This window comes from Labeo rohita, chromosome 9 (assembly GCF_022985175.1).
Source record: "Labeo rohita strain BAU-BD-2019 chromosome 9, IGBB_LRoh.1.0, whole genome shotgun sequence".
Taxonomy (NCBI): Eukaryota; Metazoa; Chordata; class Actinopteri; order Cypriniformes; family Cyprinidae; genus Labeo; species Labeo rohita.
Window position 1 is genome coordinate 37,123,549 of NC_066877.1, and position 16,423 is coordinate 37,139,971.

Consider the following 16,423-nt stretch of genomic DNA (forward strand, 5'->3'; position numbering starts at 1 on the left):
TACTATTTATTGTTATTTCTATTTTGAATAAGCTGCTATTTTTATGTGCCTTTGTTTCAATTTTATCAGTTTGTATATATATATAAAATATTTACAGTTTATATATAATATATATATAAACTGATAAAAAAAATTTGTTTTAGTTTTTATTACACACACACACACACACACACACACACACACACACACACACATATATATATATAATTTTTATTTATATTTTGAATAAGCTATTATTATATTTTCAGTTCTTGGTTTAATTTTTAGTAATTTTCTGCTTGTGCTGCATTTTTATTTTATATGTAATTTACATATATATATTTTTATTTCACACACACACACACACACACACACACACATATATATATATATATATATAATTATTATTTATAGTTTGAAGAAGCTATTATTTTTATATTTTCTGTTTTTAGTTTAATTTTTAATAATTTTATGTGCTTTTGTTTAATTTTTATCAGTTTTTATTTTATGTAATTTCTATATAGAGTTACGTGTTTTTTTGTTTGTTTATTTCACACACACACACACACACACACATATATATATATAATTTTTATTTGTATTTTGAATAAGCTATTATTTTTTTATTTTCAGTTTTTAGTTAAATGTTTAGTAATTTTGTGTAATATATGTGTGTGTATATATATATATATATATATATATATATTTTTTTTTAATAAGCAATTTTTAAGTATTTTTTGTTTTTAGTTTAATTTTTAGTACTTTTATGTGGTTTCAAATTTTTATTTTTTTTAGTTTTTGTATAAAATCTCTCTCTCTCTCTCTATATATATATAAATAATTTTATTTATATTTTGAAGCTATTATTTTTATATTTTCAGTTTTTAGTTTAATTTTTAGTATTTTTATGTGCTTTTGTTAAATTTGTATTAGTTTTTATTTTATATGTAATTTGTATTTTTCTCATTTTTTCAGTTTTAGTTTTTGTTTTACATTTTTATTTAGTTCATATTTTTCATCTAATATTTTTTCATTCTTTTAATTAATTCATTTTTGTTTCAGTTTTAAATTTTTTTATTTTTTTATTTTATTTATATACATGCATGTGTGTATTTATATATATATATATATATATATATATATATATACATAATAAATATTCACAGTACACATTTATTTATGTACACAAAATCTTTCATTTTTGATGCGATTAATTGTTATTAATCATTGCCCAGCACTCATTTTTTTCATTTTTTTCCCCACTGTTATTTTATTTTATGTAATATTTCTATGCATTTTAGCTTTCATTTAGTTCTAGTTCTAGTCAATTTAGTTTTTCAGTTTTTCATCTAATATTTATTTTTATTATATTTTATACTATATTTATTTTATATTTTATATATTTTTCATGTTTTATTTTTATTTAATTGTTTATTTATTATTTTTATTTTTTTCATGGTAAAATCACTGTAAAGTGCTTTAATTTGGATGTTTGTGTTTGTTTAACCTGCAGGAGCTGCTGCCTCATCCACGGTCTCCTCCGCTGGATCTTCAACAGGTTCCTCAGGTGCTGTTTCTTCAGGTGCTGTTTCCTCAGGTGCTGTTTCTTCAGGTGCTGTTTCTTCAGGTGCTGTTTCTTCAGGTGCTGTTTCTTCAGGTGCAGGTTCTTCAGGTGCAGGTTCTTCAGGTGGTTTTTCAGCATCTGCAGCTGTAACATCACAGAGATCTCACAGTGAGACAGGAGACATGGTCCCACAGATTTGTCAGCATGAGCTGCTGTCAGATCGTAACTCTCCAACACGTGGCGTCTCTCATTTACGCCTGCAGCGTCACAAACACACAGATGACCATAAATCACACTCACCGTCTCCATCGGCCTCGCTGGAATCTAAGTCTCCCGTGTTTTCTGCGTATAGAAGATCTATATGTTACATGTCAGGACAGTTCAGCATTTCTACCGTAACATCAGAAACATCCATGAGGGAGTTTCTCAAGAACAAACCTGTTCCAGACCCTCATATCAGCTTTACAAGAGCGCTTCATTACCAGGACAGAATGACAATATACGTAAGAAGTCAGGATAAATTTAAGCCTCTGTACACTGATAATCTTCCTCTCATATCTCAAACATGACACTTGAAAATGAATAGCGTTTCCCATCATGTGATCTCTTTAAAAAGTTATATGTTAGGACAAAACGTTCTTAAAGTAACATTTGTGGAATGTAACTTATAACTTTAGTAATATTTGATACACATTGTCATAACATTCTGAGATCAAAACACTCAAACTGTCTAGGAAACGTTATTGTAACATTTAAATAACATTCTAATCATGACACGACCACTGGACGTTTTAACGTTTTTAGAATATTACAAATAAACATTCAAATAATGTCACATTTTGGGTGAAAATAAAATTAGTAGAATGTTTTAGAAACATTTTAGTAACCTTTAAATAAATAATGTTCTAATCGCAAGAAAACATTTTTAAAATGACAAAAATAAACGTTCAAATAATGTTAGTACTATTAGTACAACATTTGAGTAACATTTTTGGAACTTTTTGGATTTTTGGTTATAATCACAACATAAAAACGTAACATTTAAATATTACATTGTAACATTTCTAACAAAAATAAATGTTACATTATAAATGTTACAAATGTTACAAAACATTTTTAGTACATTTAAAAAATGTGTGTAACCTTTAAAGAATGTTACAATCATGACAACTGGACTTTTTAACATTCTTAGAATATTGAAAATGAATGTTGAAATAACACTCAATTTTTGGTGAAAATAACATTAGCAGAATGTTTAAGAAACATTTTTGTAACCTTTAAATAAATAGTGTTCTAATAACAAGAAAACATTTTTAAAATAACAAAAATTAACGTTCAAATAATGTTAGTACTATTCGTACAACATTTAAGTAACATTTTTGTAACTTTTAAATAACATTAGATCACAGCACAAAAATGTAACATTTTAACGTTACATTGTTACATTTCTAACAGAAATAAATGTTACTTTGTAACATTAAAAATGTTACAAATGTTACAAAACGTTTTCGATACATTTAAAATCACATTTTTAGAATAACAAAAATAAATATTCAAATAATGTTAGTACTATTAGTACAACATTTAAGTAGCATTTTTGTAACCTTTAAATAACGTTATAATCACAACACAAAAACGTAACATTTTAATGTTTCCAGCAAAAATAAATGTTACATTGTCACATTAAAAATGTTACAAAACTTTTTAAACATTTTAAACATTTAAAAACGTTTTTGTAACCTTCTATTAACTGGACTTTTTAACATTCTTAGAATATAAAAAAAAAAATGTTGAAATAACATTCAATTTTTGGTGAAAATAAAGTTTTAAGTTTTTGTAACCTTTAAATAATGATATGACCACAACAATAAAACTGGACATTTCAACATTTCAGAAGCATTTTGTTTTTCTTTTACATCTTATTTTTTATTTTATTTCCAGATAGTAATTTTAGTTTTTCAGAACGTATTTTTATTTATTTATTTATTTTTTTATCTAAAATTCATTATATTTTAGCTTTAAGTTAGTGAAAAATATTTTAATAGTGGTAGTTTTAGTTCATCCTGATTAAAATGCCACTTACTCATGGTGAAATCACTGTAAAAACTATATTGTATCCAAAACTCACAATATTACAAGTCTTGAGAAGTCATATAATGCCTTGTGTGAGGAAAAGATTGTCATCTTACCGAAACTTTAATTTTGGGGTGACTTATTTCTTTAAACTTGAAGGAAGTATATCTGATGTCACGTTGACGTACGGTCTGTTTCAGCTCTAACAGGTCTGACGGTCAACACTCTCACGTGTGTTTCAGGCTCTAACAAACTCATTACTCATCACTGCGTTAGAAAGAAGTACTGGTGAAGGCAGACAGACATTTAACTAGTTACTAAATCCTACAAAACCTCTGAATCGGTGCCTTTGAGAGCCGGTTTTGACAAAAAGTTCACTTTCATGCTCTGAACAAAGATGAAGTTCAGAACGGGGCATTCCTGAAGCACAGACTCACAAAACCTGGTCAGTGGTTTACATTCGGAGAAAGCCAGAAACCACTGCCAACGCTTACAAATGGTGGGGAATCATAATGATACGGGCACACGTCTTAACAACCTCATTTGGTCGTACGATGCCATTGCCTGAGAACATTTAGAGGCCATTTTACAGGACAAAGTATCTACTGGTCAACAAGGATGCATTTGTTTGATCTAAAATGCTGTAAAAATTCTGAAATATTATTATAAGTTAAAATAGCTGTTTTCTATGTGAATATCTGTTCAAATGTAATTTATTTCTGTGTTATTTCACAGCTGAATTTTCAGCATCATTACTCCAGTCTTAAAAGTCAAATGATCCTTCAGAAATCATTCTAATACGCTGATTTGCTGCTCAAACATTTCTGATTATGATCAATGCTGAAAACAGTTGTGCTGCACAATTGTTTGTGGAAACTGTGACGCATTTTAAACTATAATTTTTAATAGTTTTAGTGTTACCTAAATGTTATAGCTTTTATTAATTGTTTGAATTAGTTTTTATTGTATTATTGTATTTCCTGTTCATTTATTTTTTAATAAGTTTATATAGTTTTTATTCTTTTTCTTTTCAGTTTTAGCTTTAGTTATTTTAGTTCAACTAAATTAAAAAAAAAAAAGAAATATTACCTTGACAGCAAACTAAATATTTTTTTAAGGCAATTTTATTTTATTTCAATTAAAATATGCTTCTAAATGAGCTTTTATTTATTTATAGTGCATCAGCTTATTTTATGTAGCTGCCAAGCTGAAGTTTTTCATCTAATATTTATATTTTATTTTTATTTCATTATTTATTTATATTATATTTGATTTTAGTACCTTCAGTTTGTAGTATTTAGTTTAGGGTTTTTTTGTTTTTTTGTTATTTGTTATTTTATTTCCATTTAGTCAAACCTTATTTTAGACCTTTGATTTCAGCTTTATCTTAGTTACTAAAAATGACTTTAATAGTGGTAGTTTTAGTTAACCCTGATAAAAACACCACTTATTCATGGTAAAATCACTGTAAAAACTATATAGTGTCCAAAAAGCACTATAATGCTTTGTGTAAAGAAAAGATTGTCATCTCGAATCCCAAATTCAGGTTTGTTTTGACATGACAAGAAAATGATGCATGTGTTTGATCAAAAATGCTGTAAAAATTCTGAAATATTATTATAATTTAAAATAGCTGTTTTCTATGTGAATATGTGTTAAACTGTAATTTATTTCTGTGATGCGCAGCTAAATTTCCAGCATCATTACTCCAGTCTTCAGTGTCACATGATCTTTCAGAAATCATTCTAATATGCTGGTTCACTGCTTAACAAATATTTCTGATTATTATCAATGTTCAGATGAATAGAAAGTTCAATAGAACAGCATTTATTTAAAATAGAATTCTTTTGGAACATTAAAAATATCTTTACTGTCACTTTTGATCACTTTAATGCATCCTTGATGAATGAAAGTAATAAATAAATAAATAAAACATTTTAAATCTTTCCCTAAAGTTCTGAATGGCAAATAAAAATCTAAATTAATGTAAACTTTTGTAGTAATTTCAACCATTTTATATAATTTTTCGAATACCATTTAATCTCCAGTTGTGTGCTGTGTTGTTTTCATAAGTAAGTTGAAGATAAGACGATATCTCTTTCTCAAGGATTTGGTTGTGAAGCCATAATTTTCCATTGCTTTGGGATAAAAACACCTGTTGAATTCATGCTGATCAGAATTCTTGGAGAAGCACACTATAAACTAATATAAAATCTAAAAAAAAAAAACTAATGCACTCTTGAGCTTATTTCACTATCATTTCTCCTCTGTCTCCGTCTGTCTGATAGCGGATAGAGGAATCAGTTAATGACTTATTTGGACGTCAGACAAAACAGTTTGTGGGTTTTGGCTTTCAGACAAATTTCTGTGTTAAACAGATAATGAATATCATCCGACGGGATCCAATATTACATTTCCTTTTTCCAAGGAAGTTTTCAAGAAGGATTTAATGATCACATACACATCAAAATAAAGGTCGAATCAATAGAAGAAGCATTTTTGGCTCCCAGAAAACCTTTCAGAGAACAGTTGCTAAAGAACATTTTAATAATCTAAAGAAGCTATAAAGTAATGAATTTGAAATGATCAATGCCAGTGAAGAACCTTTATTTTTAAGAGTGTTTATATACATTTTTATAAAAGGGTTCTCTTGCACTTTAAAAAGAAATTAAGGTGACTTACTACCACAACTTAAATAAGTGCGTTTAATTAAACATTTTAAGTTGCAAACATTATTTTAATGAGTTCTATTGACATACCATTGCATCAATTTAATACTGTGCAGTTTAAAACGTAAAGTGTAATTTAAAAATTAAATTTTGCATTAATTGATTTGAACTTGTTACTTGACAAACTGTGCAGTTAAAATGCATTAATTGTACATTTCTAGTTGTCGGTGTGCATTGCACAGGAAGTTTTTCAAAGGTCTGAAATAAGGTTTGACTAAATGGAAATAAAATAACAAATGAAAGTAAAAAAAACAAACAAAAAAACTAAACTAAATACTACAAACTGAAGGTATTAAAAATCAAATATAATATAAATAAATAATGAAACAAAAATAAAATATAAATATTAGATGAAAAACTTCAGCTTGGCATAAGGAGAATAAATGTTGATTAAGCGTCACTGCATATGTTTTCTAGTGAGGAGAAAAAGGTTGTTAGTGTTTTATGCTGTTATTTGACATTGAATAGAGTTTCTGTCACATGTTTATGGTTGTGTTTGTCTACATGAAGGTTTAAATCACATTTACAATATGAGCAATGACTGCACTAATGCCAGTGATAAAAAATGTCTCACTTGTTCATTAAATTTACATGTGAAATAAGTTACAATTAACATGTGCTGTGCTGTTCATTTCAACTAAATAGTAGATCGGAATAATTGGTTTAACAGCTGATGCTTAATTATGTTTTTGTAAGTAATCTACTCAATAATCTGTGTTAATGCTACAAATTATTATGTTTCTCTAACTCACTAGTTCAGCAGAACTTATTTTATTACATGTTGTGGAAACATTGTTTTCAAATGTTTCATTATTTAAATGTTACAAAAAAGTTTCTTCTAATTTACTTTCAACTGTTATTTTACAATGAGGTGTCATTTGTTTTACTTTTACTTATTGTATTAACCAACATGAACAAACAATGAACAATATGTTTATTACACTATTTATTAATCTTTTTAATGTTAATAAAATTACAGTTGTTCGTTGTTAGTTCATATTAGTTCACAGTGCATTAACATGTTAACAAACACAACTTGTGATTTTAATAAAGCATTAGTAAATGCTGAAATTAATATTAAGCTTAGTAAATGCTGTAGTATTAAGTATTGTTTATTCTCTGTTCATGTTTAACTAATGTAGTTAACTAATTATCGTAAGGTGTCAGAGTTATTTGGTTATATTCCAACGCACTGTTAAAAAAAAAAAAACAACTCAAGGCAGCACAAACACTAAGTTGTTTCAACTTAAAGTGTTCGTGCTGCCTTAAAATTTAAAGTTTACACAACTCAAATATCCACGTTTTCATGTAGTACAACTTAACATTTCATGTTGATTAAACTTAAAATTTAAAGGCAGCACGAACACAGTTTTTTACAGTGTGGTGTATGCACAACAAATACACCCAATTTGCCTGTGAATTTGTCTATTCATGTCTTAATTATTGTAAAAAAAAAAAAAGTGTCCAAATAATCAATTTAGCTTTTGGTGTGTACACACACCACTGTAAAAAAAAAAAACTATTTGTTGAGTCAACTTAAAATAATTTGTTACTCTGCTGCCTTAAATATTTAAGTTCAGTCAACTCAAAAAAGTTTAGTCAACTTGAAATGTTAAGTGACAACTTAGATATTTAAGTTGATTCAACTTAAAATTTTAAGGCAGCTGGGTTAAACCACATTTTTTGTTAAGGTTTTTTTTTTGTTTGTTTTTGTTTTTAAAATTTGTTTGTTAATAAAAAAAAAACATTTTCACTAAACATTATTAAAATGTTTATCAAATACAAATAGTGCCTTAAAAATCTCAATAACATCATCACTGTAAAAAAACACTTTGTTGAGTCAACTTAAAATAATTTGTTAACTTTACTCAAAGTTTAGTCAGCTTGAAATGTTAATTTGCACTAAGTGACTAAGTTGATTCAACTTAAAATTTAAACTTAAAACTTACACAGCTTAACCACATTTTTAAGTCAACTCAAATATTTAAGTTGTCACTTAGTACAACTGAACATTAAATTGACTAAACTTAAAATTTTAAGGTTCACAAGTTGAGTTGACTGAACTTAAAATTGTAAGGCAGCAGCGTAACAAATTATTTTAAGTTGGTTCAACGAATTGTGTTTTTTTTGTTGTTGTTGTTGTTGTTTTGCAGTACATAAGAATGTCAGTCCAGTTTTCTTTAGAATGTTATTTAAAGGTTACAAAAATGTTTCTTACAACATTCACAACATATTTGAATGTTTATTTTTAAAATTCTAAGAATGTGTGTTTAGAAAATTATTTAAAGGTTCCTGCAATGTTTCTACCCAAAATAAAATGTTTAGTTTTAATATTTTGAACATTTTCTAAATAAAAAATAATTTTTCAAACAGTGTCTTAATTGCAATAACATCACTGTAAAAAAAAAACAATTTGTTGAGTCAACTTAAAATAATAAACTCAAAAAAAGTTTAGTTAAGTTTTACTAAGTGACAATTTAAATATTTGAGTTGATTCAACTTACAATTTTAAGGCAGCTGGATAACAAACACAGCTTTTAAGTTTAGCCAACTTGAATATCTAAGTAGTCACTTAGTGCAACTTAACATTTCAAGTTGACTAAACTTATTTGAGTTGACTGAACTTAAAATTTTAAAGGCAGCAGGGTAACAAATTATTTTAAGTTGACTCAACAAATTGTGTTTTTTTTTGCAGTACATAAAGATGTTAGTCCAGTTTTTTAGAATGTTATTTAAAGGTTACAAAAATGTTTTTAACAACATTCACAATATATTTTTAAACGTTTATTTTAAAATTCTAAGAATGTAAAAAGTCCAGTTTTCTTGTCGTGATTAGAACATTATTTAAAGGTTCCTACAATGTTTCTTACGACATTCTACTAACTTTATTTTGACCCAAAATAAAACGTTTAGTTTTAATATTTTGAACATATTCTAAATAAAAAACATTTTCACTAAACATTATTAGAATGTTCATCAAATACAAATAGTATCTTAATCACATTTTAAATTCAGTCAACTCAAAAAAAAAAAAAAAAAGTTTAGTCAACTTGAAATGTTGTTTTACTAAGTGACAACTTACATATTTGAGTTGATTTAATGTACAATTTGGCACTTAGTACAACTTAACATTTCAAGTTGACTAAACTCATTTAAGTTGACTGAATTTTTAATTTTAAAGCAGGGTAACAAATTATTTTCAGTTGACAATAAATTGCTTTGTTTGTTTGTTTGTTTGTTTTACAGTGGTTGCTGAAACATCTTCTCTTTATGAGACGTTTGTTACAATAGGACAATATTTGGTTGAAATACAACTATTTAAAAATCTGGAATCTGAGGGTGCAAAAAAAAAAAAAAAAATCTAAATATTGAGAAAATCACCTTTAAGGTTATCCAAATGAAATTCTTAGCAATGCATATTACTAATCAAAAATTAAGTTTTGATATATTTACAGATTTACAGTAGGAAATTTTCATAATATCTTCATGAAACTTAACTTAATATCCCAATGATTTTTGGCATAAAAGACAAATCTTGACCCATACAATGTATTTTTGACTATTGCTACAAATCCATGATACTTAAGGTTTTGTGGTCCAGGTTAGCTGGGTTGTTAGGTCCAATATATATAAACTTTCTGTACATTTTCTTTATTTTACACATACAGAAAGAGATCTACACAGCAGCACTTTGCATAAATCCTGTAAACAACTACACAGGTTGTTGTGGAATGAAATACAAGAGTGCCGTTCCTGTGAAATCAATCACACCCACAAATTACTGCATGAAAATGATCTCTTGCTGCTGTATATGCTGTAGATCACTGGTTCTCACCTGCTTTTGCTTCAGGACTCAGATTTTTTTTGTTGGATATCGAGTGGCGACGATACCAAACCCGTATTTAATATCGCCCGGGTCGTACTTTCTCCTGTTTTTGGTTTTGTTGATGGTTTTTGAGCATGAGGGCATGAACACCGTGTCCATGTTGACATCTGTCTAATTTGACTACATTTGCGTAAAACATTATCACGGTTTCTGACGTCAGAGAATGAAGGATGAAAGTTTCTCCTCCGTTTTCATAATTCAGTTTACTTTTTATTCTAAATATGCATGATTCGTGTTTTTGTGTTTCGCATTTAGCATCAAGATCTCCTGCTGTAAACTCAATTGCATGAAGCTTATCATCACCTTCATCAGGAACGGTTGATTCCTCTGGGGCAAGGTCATCCGCCGGAGAATCTGAATATGAGATAAAAGGTAAATTAGCAACCCACATTTATCATTGCTATCATCAGCAGAAAAAACGACACAGGTGGGGCGGCAGGTGATGTACTGGACACGTCAACAGGCTGACTTGAATAAACACACTGTGAGATCGCAGTTATGAGGAACTGTAACATAAACCTGATGTGAGAGCCGTAAAATCTTGCCATTGCTCAGTTTTATTGCTTTGGCACGTCACAGAGGAAGTTCGCTATCAGAGAAGGGTGTGGTCAGTTATTACAGCATACAGGGTTATGGAAACGTACCGGCATTCTCTGAACCTTCCGCTCCATCGTCTGAAAAACAAAAGACGGTTATATAACATGAGATTTAACCTACAGAATTAATAGATTCACAAATATTTGGTTTATTCACACAACCACTCACTCATTTAGTTTAAGTTTTCATGTCTTCACTTTTAGGGATGCACTATATATTAGTACTAAATGGGTTATTAATATCTGGCAATATACTGTATATCAACCAGTAAATGTTATATTTAATTGTGCATGCTCATTTTCCCAAATTCTAACATTTACAATGTCTTTATGGTCATCTAAAGTCAAGGCTATTGTAGTTTTCTAAAACCAAAACCATATGCATTTGAACATACTTGAAATAAACATTTGAAATAAAGTAACATTTGAACATACTTAAAAAATGAAGTAACATTTGAAATAAAGTAATCTTTGAATATACTTGAAATAAAGTAAATGTTAGCTAAAATAAAATAAAATCTAAAATACTTATTTTATTTCAACTAGTTTCCAAGGCAAATTATTTTCATTTGTTTAACTCGTACTTAAAATAACTAAAACTGAAAAAATAGACACATTTAAAATAACAAATAAACATACAACACTACAAAAACACAGTAAAATTACTCAAAGTAAATTGAAAGAGAAAATATAATAAACATTAATAGTATCTCAATGATACAAAACACTTAAAGTTACTCTTTTAGAGTACTAATAATTTAAAATAACATCTATTTTTCATAAAATACATTATAATGTTTTGATGCATAAAGTCAGTTGTTACATTTAAAACAATTGATTTTAGTTGTTAGTGTTTTGTTTTTCATTTTATATCAGAAATAGAATGATCAAGAGTTTAATATGTGCAATTTTTATTGGTTATCAGCAACAAAAAAAATATTTATCAGTATTAATCTGAATTTTTATTTCATTTCATTTAACCTAGTAAAAAAATAATAATTTAAAATGTATTTATTTTATACTAAATATAGTTCAAGACTAATAACATATTTACTGACATATCGCTTGAGACTTTATTGACATAAAAATTAAAAATATAAAAATGCTGTAATTAAACTTTATTTGGAGTACTACTTGTGCACAATGCAAATTTTTCTAATACTAAGCCTAAAATATATTTTAATGTCACTGTTGATGATCTTTAATTAATATTGATCTTTATATGCAAAATATTTCAAGTGTACCTAAAGTATACTTCAAATAGTTCAATCAGAAATACTTAAGAATATCTTGAGTTGGACTTCAGCACTACTACGTTTAGTAGTTGTTCTAGTTTAGCAGATTTTAAATGTGTCAGTTTAGTATACTAAAAGTACAATTGCATGGTATTTTTATGAAGCACTTAATATGTAACTGTATTTGTAGTACACTTGGTATGAAACACATGTATTTTAAATACATTTATACAGTCTGAGATACTTCCAAACTCAACAGGATAATGAAGAGATATGTTTTGAAAGGATCTTTGATTTGTCTTAAACAGATGCAGCTTCAGTTTTAATGCAAATGTAGTGGTATGTTTAGTCTACCAGCAGTTTTGTTTGTTTTATTAGTCAGCTCGCTCGATGTTCCTCTCACACATCGAGACTTCATTTGCTTTTTGTGTTATAAAATGACGCAGACGCATTATGTAACACCTCCTTTCAGGGTCGTCACGTTTCTCGTTTCAGCGAAAACCTGCTTGTGTTTGCACAAGCGCTAATGACTTAAATGATTTTTGTTCCTCAAGCTTTCGGGCCTTTCATTTAATGTCGCTGGCACAGTTGGCAGATTAAGAGACACAAAGGACGTTCACTCTACGAGGCACACAGAGCAGAGAGGAGGACGGCAACACACCTGTCCACACAAACAGCAAACAAAGAGCGTCTCTCGGCAGACGACAAAATTGAAAAAGCCAACGCATGGGCCTCTCGCACCGGGACGGAGGCACGCAAACTCCCCCGGGTGCATCAAAAGCATCCCTTTCGCAACTCCATGTTCTCCATATAGGGTGTGGTCTACATCTGGGACTGGATTGAGTTTCTCAGACTACACCTCAGCCTTTCTCAATTTACAGCAGTGAGCTAAATGCATGTTTCCCCTCTACATCTGGAGGAAATTTTGCATATTAGCAATAAACAGGCCCGTAAATCACCAAAGATCTGGAGGAATCGATATTAAGATGGGATTTTTAACAGCAGACACTTAAACCTTTTTACACTCGCTCCTCACGATCCTAAACATTTGGTTACATCCTGTAAACGTTTAAGAAGTGGGGAAACATTTGGATGAAGTCACTGAGACTCTGAGCAGCCAAAGCTGTTAGTCAAGAACACAATGTACAAAGGGGTAAACGCAGTTAGCTGTGCTGGCAGAGCTGGGTAAGGCTTTACAGCGTCAACTAATCATTTCTGAGGATTTTATATTAGTGACCAACTCAGAATGATTCAGTTTTACATCATGCATGGTTAATAATAATAGTCCTTTTGTCTTAAACATGTGACTCTCTCTATCAAAAAAAAAAGACATGCTTTCCATTTCATTCCTTCTTTGTTAATCTATATAAAATGAATACATTGTATAAGTGCAGTATTCCATGTAAAAGTATATATCACTTAATGACGTGCGTGGATACAGGAAACAAAGAAACCTTGACTTGTTAGTATCTTTTAAACCAGTTTAAGGAAAAGCTTACCTTGCATCTTCACTCCAGTCACGATTAAACTTCCAAGGACGAAAATCCACAAGTATGACATCATTGTGCCTTGAATGAAACTGAGCTGAATAGAGTCTGAAACGATGCTTGTTTTAATGTGTTATCACTTTTAGCGCGTGTAGGCTGAGATGCACGCATAAATCGTGTTCGCACGCGTGTAAAGGTGGTTGCAACTTTCCCGCAACCTTTTGTTGTCCAAACTTCACTGGGTGTGCAGCTCTGAATCCACCGCCCACCCACATGTGGGACTGACTTGTGCAGGATCCAATTGCAGGTCTGTCTCGCTTTTTCTCACTCGAGTCTCACGCACGGAGGATGCATCTGATACATTGTGACCTTATACGAGTTAAAACACATGCGCGTAGATTAACGTCATATAGCGCAGTGCACGACGTTCCCACTACTGATGCATTTTCGTTTCCTTTAGAAATTAGGTCATTCTTGACCTGTGTGAACTTAAAGTCCTTTGCCCTGAACATCCACCCACCCAACCCCCAAATACGTCTCTGTACGCTTCTTAAACATTGAGAGGGAACTTCCCTAGAGCAACGGAACGCAATGAATGGAGCTGGTTTAAAACCTATCGACCTGCGTACTTTGGGCTTCAGCATTGGCTTTCAGTTTGCTGGGAACCCACCTATGCCTGAAGTGCGGGCTGGGTTTTCAGACGCAGCTCCATTCATCCGTTTCGGACCTCTGGGGAAGTTCCCTCTTTAACGTTCAGGAAACCTTTTGCTATTGAACTTGAGCCACCCAGCGGGTGAACGCAGCAGCACGCACTCGACTCAGGAGTTGAGTATCATACCTGTCTTCGGGAGCGTTTTGTCGCTCAAAACGCAAACTTTGCTAATTCTTTGTTTGCACAGGGAACTTATCAAAAGGGCGCGGTGCGGATAAGGCTTGATCCGCTAACGTTAGTAAACATGCAGTTGGAATGTTTTTAAGTAACCACATAACGTGTACACTGCTAAAAATGAACGAGCATTTGAGGTAGAACTAGGCTTAAGTAGTATTTTATTGTAAAACATATTCCAGTAATCATTGTCTTATTGTTGTTGTATTTTCACCTGGCCGTAAATATACAACCCGATCTCACAGCCAAGGGCGTCGCTATGGTTTCAGGGCCCCCGTGAGGAAATCGCGTTCGGTAGAAATCACGTTTCTCGGGAGACATCGCGTTTGGGGCCCCCCTCCCTCGCCGGGCCTTTGGAATCGTCCTAACCCCCCACCCTCTTAGGGCACCCCTGCTCATGGCAGTTTGTACATATTTTATGAGGTGTCGAATTCGTACGTTTCGTAAAAAATCATATGTATTTTACAAGGTGGCAAATTCATACGAATTCGTGCATTTTGTGTAAAATCGTATGTATTTTACAAGGTGGTATATTTGAATGAATTCGTAGGTTTTGTGAAAAATCATATGTATTTTACAGGGTGGTAAATTTGTACAAATTCATGCATTTTGTGAAAAATCGTACGTATTTTACAAGTTCGTAAATTCGTACAACTTTGTGCACTTTCTGAAAAATCATGTATTTTACAGGGTGGTAATTTTGTACAAATTTGTGCATTTTGTGAAAAATTGTATGTCTTTTACAAGGTGGCAAATTCGTACGAATTTGTGCGTGTTGTAAAAAAAATCATATGTATTTTACAGGGTGGTAAATTTGTACGAATTCGTATGTTTTGTGAAAAATCATAAGAATCTTACAAGGTGGCAAATTCGTAGGACATATTGACCTGGCATTAAATGGACCTTCGAAGAGTAAATGACTGATAACTATAGCGACAGTACCCGACTTACATTATAATCGGATGAAAATTTAACAAAACATTTCCAATATTTGACACTTTATAGTGTTTTTTTTTTTTTTTTTCATAAACATCTCCGATGTTACTCAGGGCACGCACTTACACTTGGAGTTTAACACGAATTGCTATTGCTTGTCAAGGTAACCTTGGCAACAGTATGCGATGTGAGCGATTTATCGGCTAAAACGAAAACCATGCCATTATTTGACACTTCATAGTAATATTTATCACAAAGACACCTCTGTACAAGTTAGTCAGGATGCCTAATTTTACCTTGCGCCAAACAAGCGCTTCCGAACGGAATCTATAGCTGAGGAGGTAACCACCCAACTGAACACGACTTGTAATCGGATAAAAAGTTAACAAAACAGTGCCAGTATTTGACACTTTATAGTGTTTTTTTTTTTTCAGAAACATCTCAGAAGTTAATCAGGGCATGCATTTACACTTTAACACATTTGCGAACAGTAATTGCAATCGCTTATCAAGGTAACCTTGGCAACAGTATGCCACCTGAGCGATTTATCGGCTAAAACGAAAACCATGCCATTATTTGACACTTTATAGTGATATTTATCACAAAGACACCTCAAAAAATCTGTACAAGTTAGTCAGGATGCCTAATTTTACCTTGTGTCAAACAAGCGCTTCCGAACGGAATCGCTATGGCTGAGGAGGTAAGCATAGCAACTGTACACGACTTATAATCGGATAAAAAGTTAACAAAACAGTGCCAATATTTGATACTTTATAGTGTTTTTTTTTTTTTATATATAAACATCTCAGAAGTTAATCAGGGCACGCATTTACACTTGGAGTTTAACACGTTGGCGAACTGGAATTGCGATCGCTTAACGAGGTAACCATGGTAACAGTATGCGTTGTGAGGGTTTATCAGCTAAAACGAAAACCATGCCATTATTTGACATTTTACAGTGATATTTATCACAAACATATCTTACAAAGTCAGTACAAGAACGCCTAATTTTGTCCGGCGTTAAACAAGCGCTAGCGAACTGAATCGCTACC

The 16,423-nt window shown here is 30.8% G+C and overlaps 1 protein-coding gene across 1 annotated transcript in view; it reads right to left on the bottom strand.

The window, feature by feature from the left end:
- Positions 1 to 13,943, bottom strand: part of si:ch211-39i22.1 (serine-aspartate repeat-containing protein I) — a 33,245-nt gene extending 19,302 nt beyond the window's left edge. Inside the window, exons 1-5 of the mRNA XM_051118440.1 lie at positions 13,562 to 13,943; positions 10,876 to 10,905; positions 10,535 to 10,585; positions 1,844 to 1,885; positions 1,487 to 1,687 (exon numbers count right to left, since the gene is read on the bottom strand). Of these exons, the coding sequence (XP_050974397.1) occupies positions 1,487 to 1,687; positions 1,844 to 1,885; positions 10,535 to 10,585; positions 10,876 to 10,905; positions 13,562 to 13,625 (388 nt within the window). The 5' untranslated portion in view covers positions 13,626 to 13,943. The remainder of the gene's footprint in view (positions 1 to 1,486; positions 1,688 to 1,843; positions 1,886 to 10,534; positions 10,586 to 10,875; positions 10,906 to 13,561) is intronic.
- Positions 13,944 to 16,423: the final 2,480 nt, after the last annotated feature.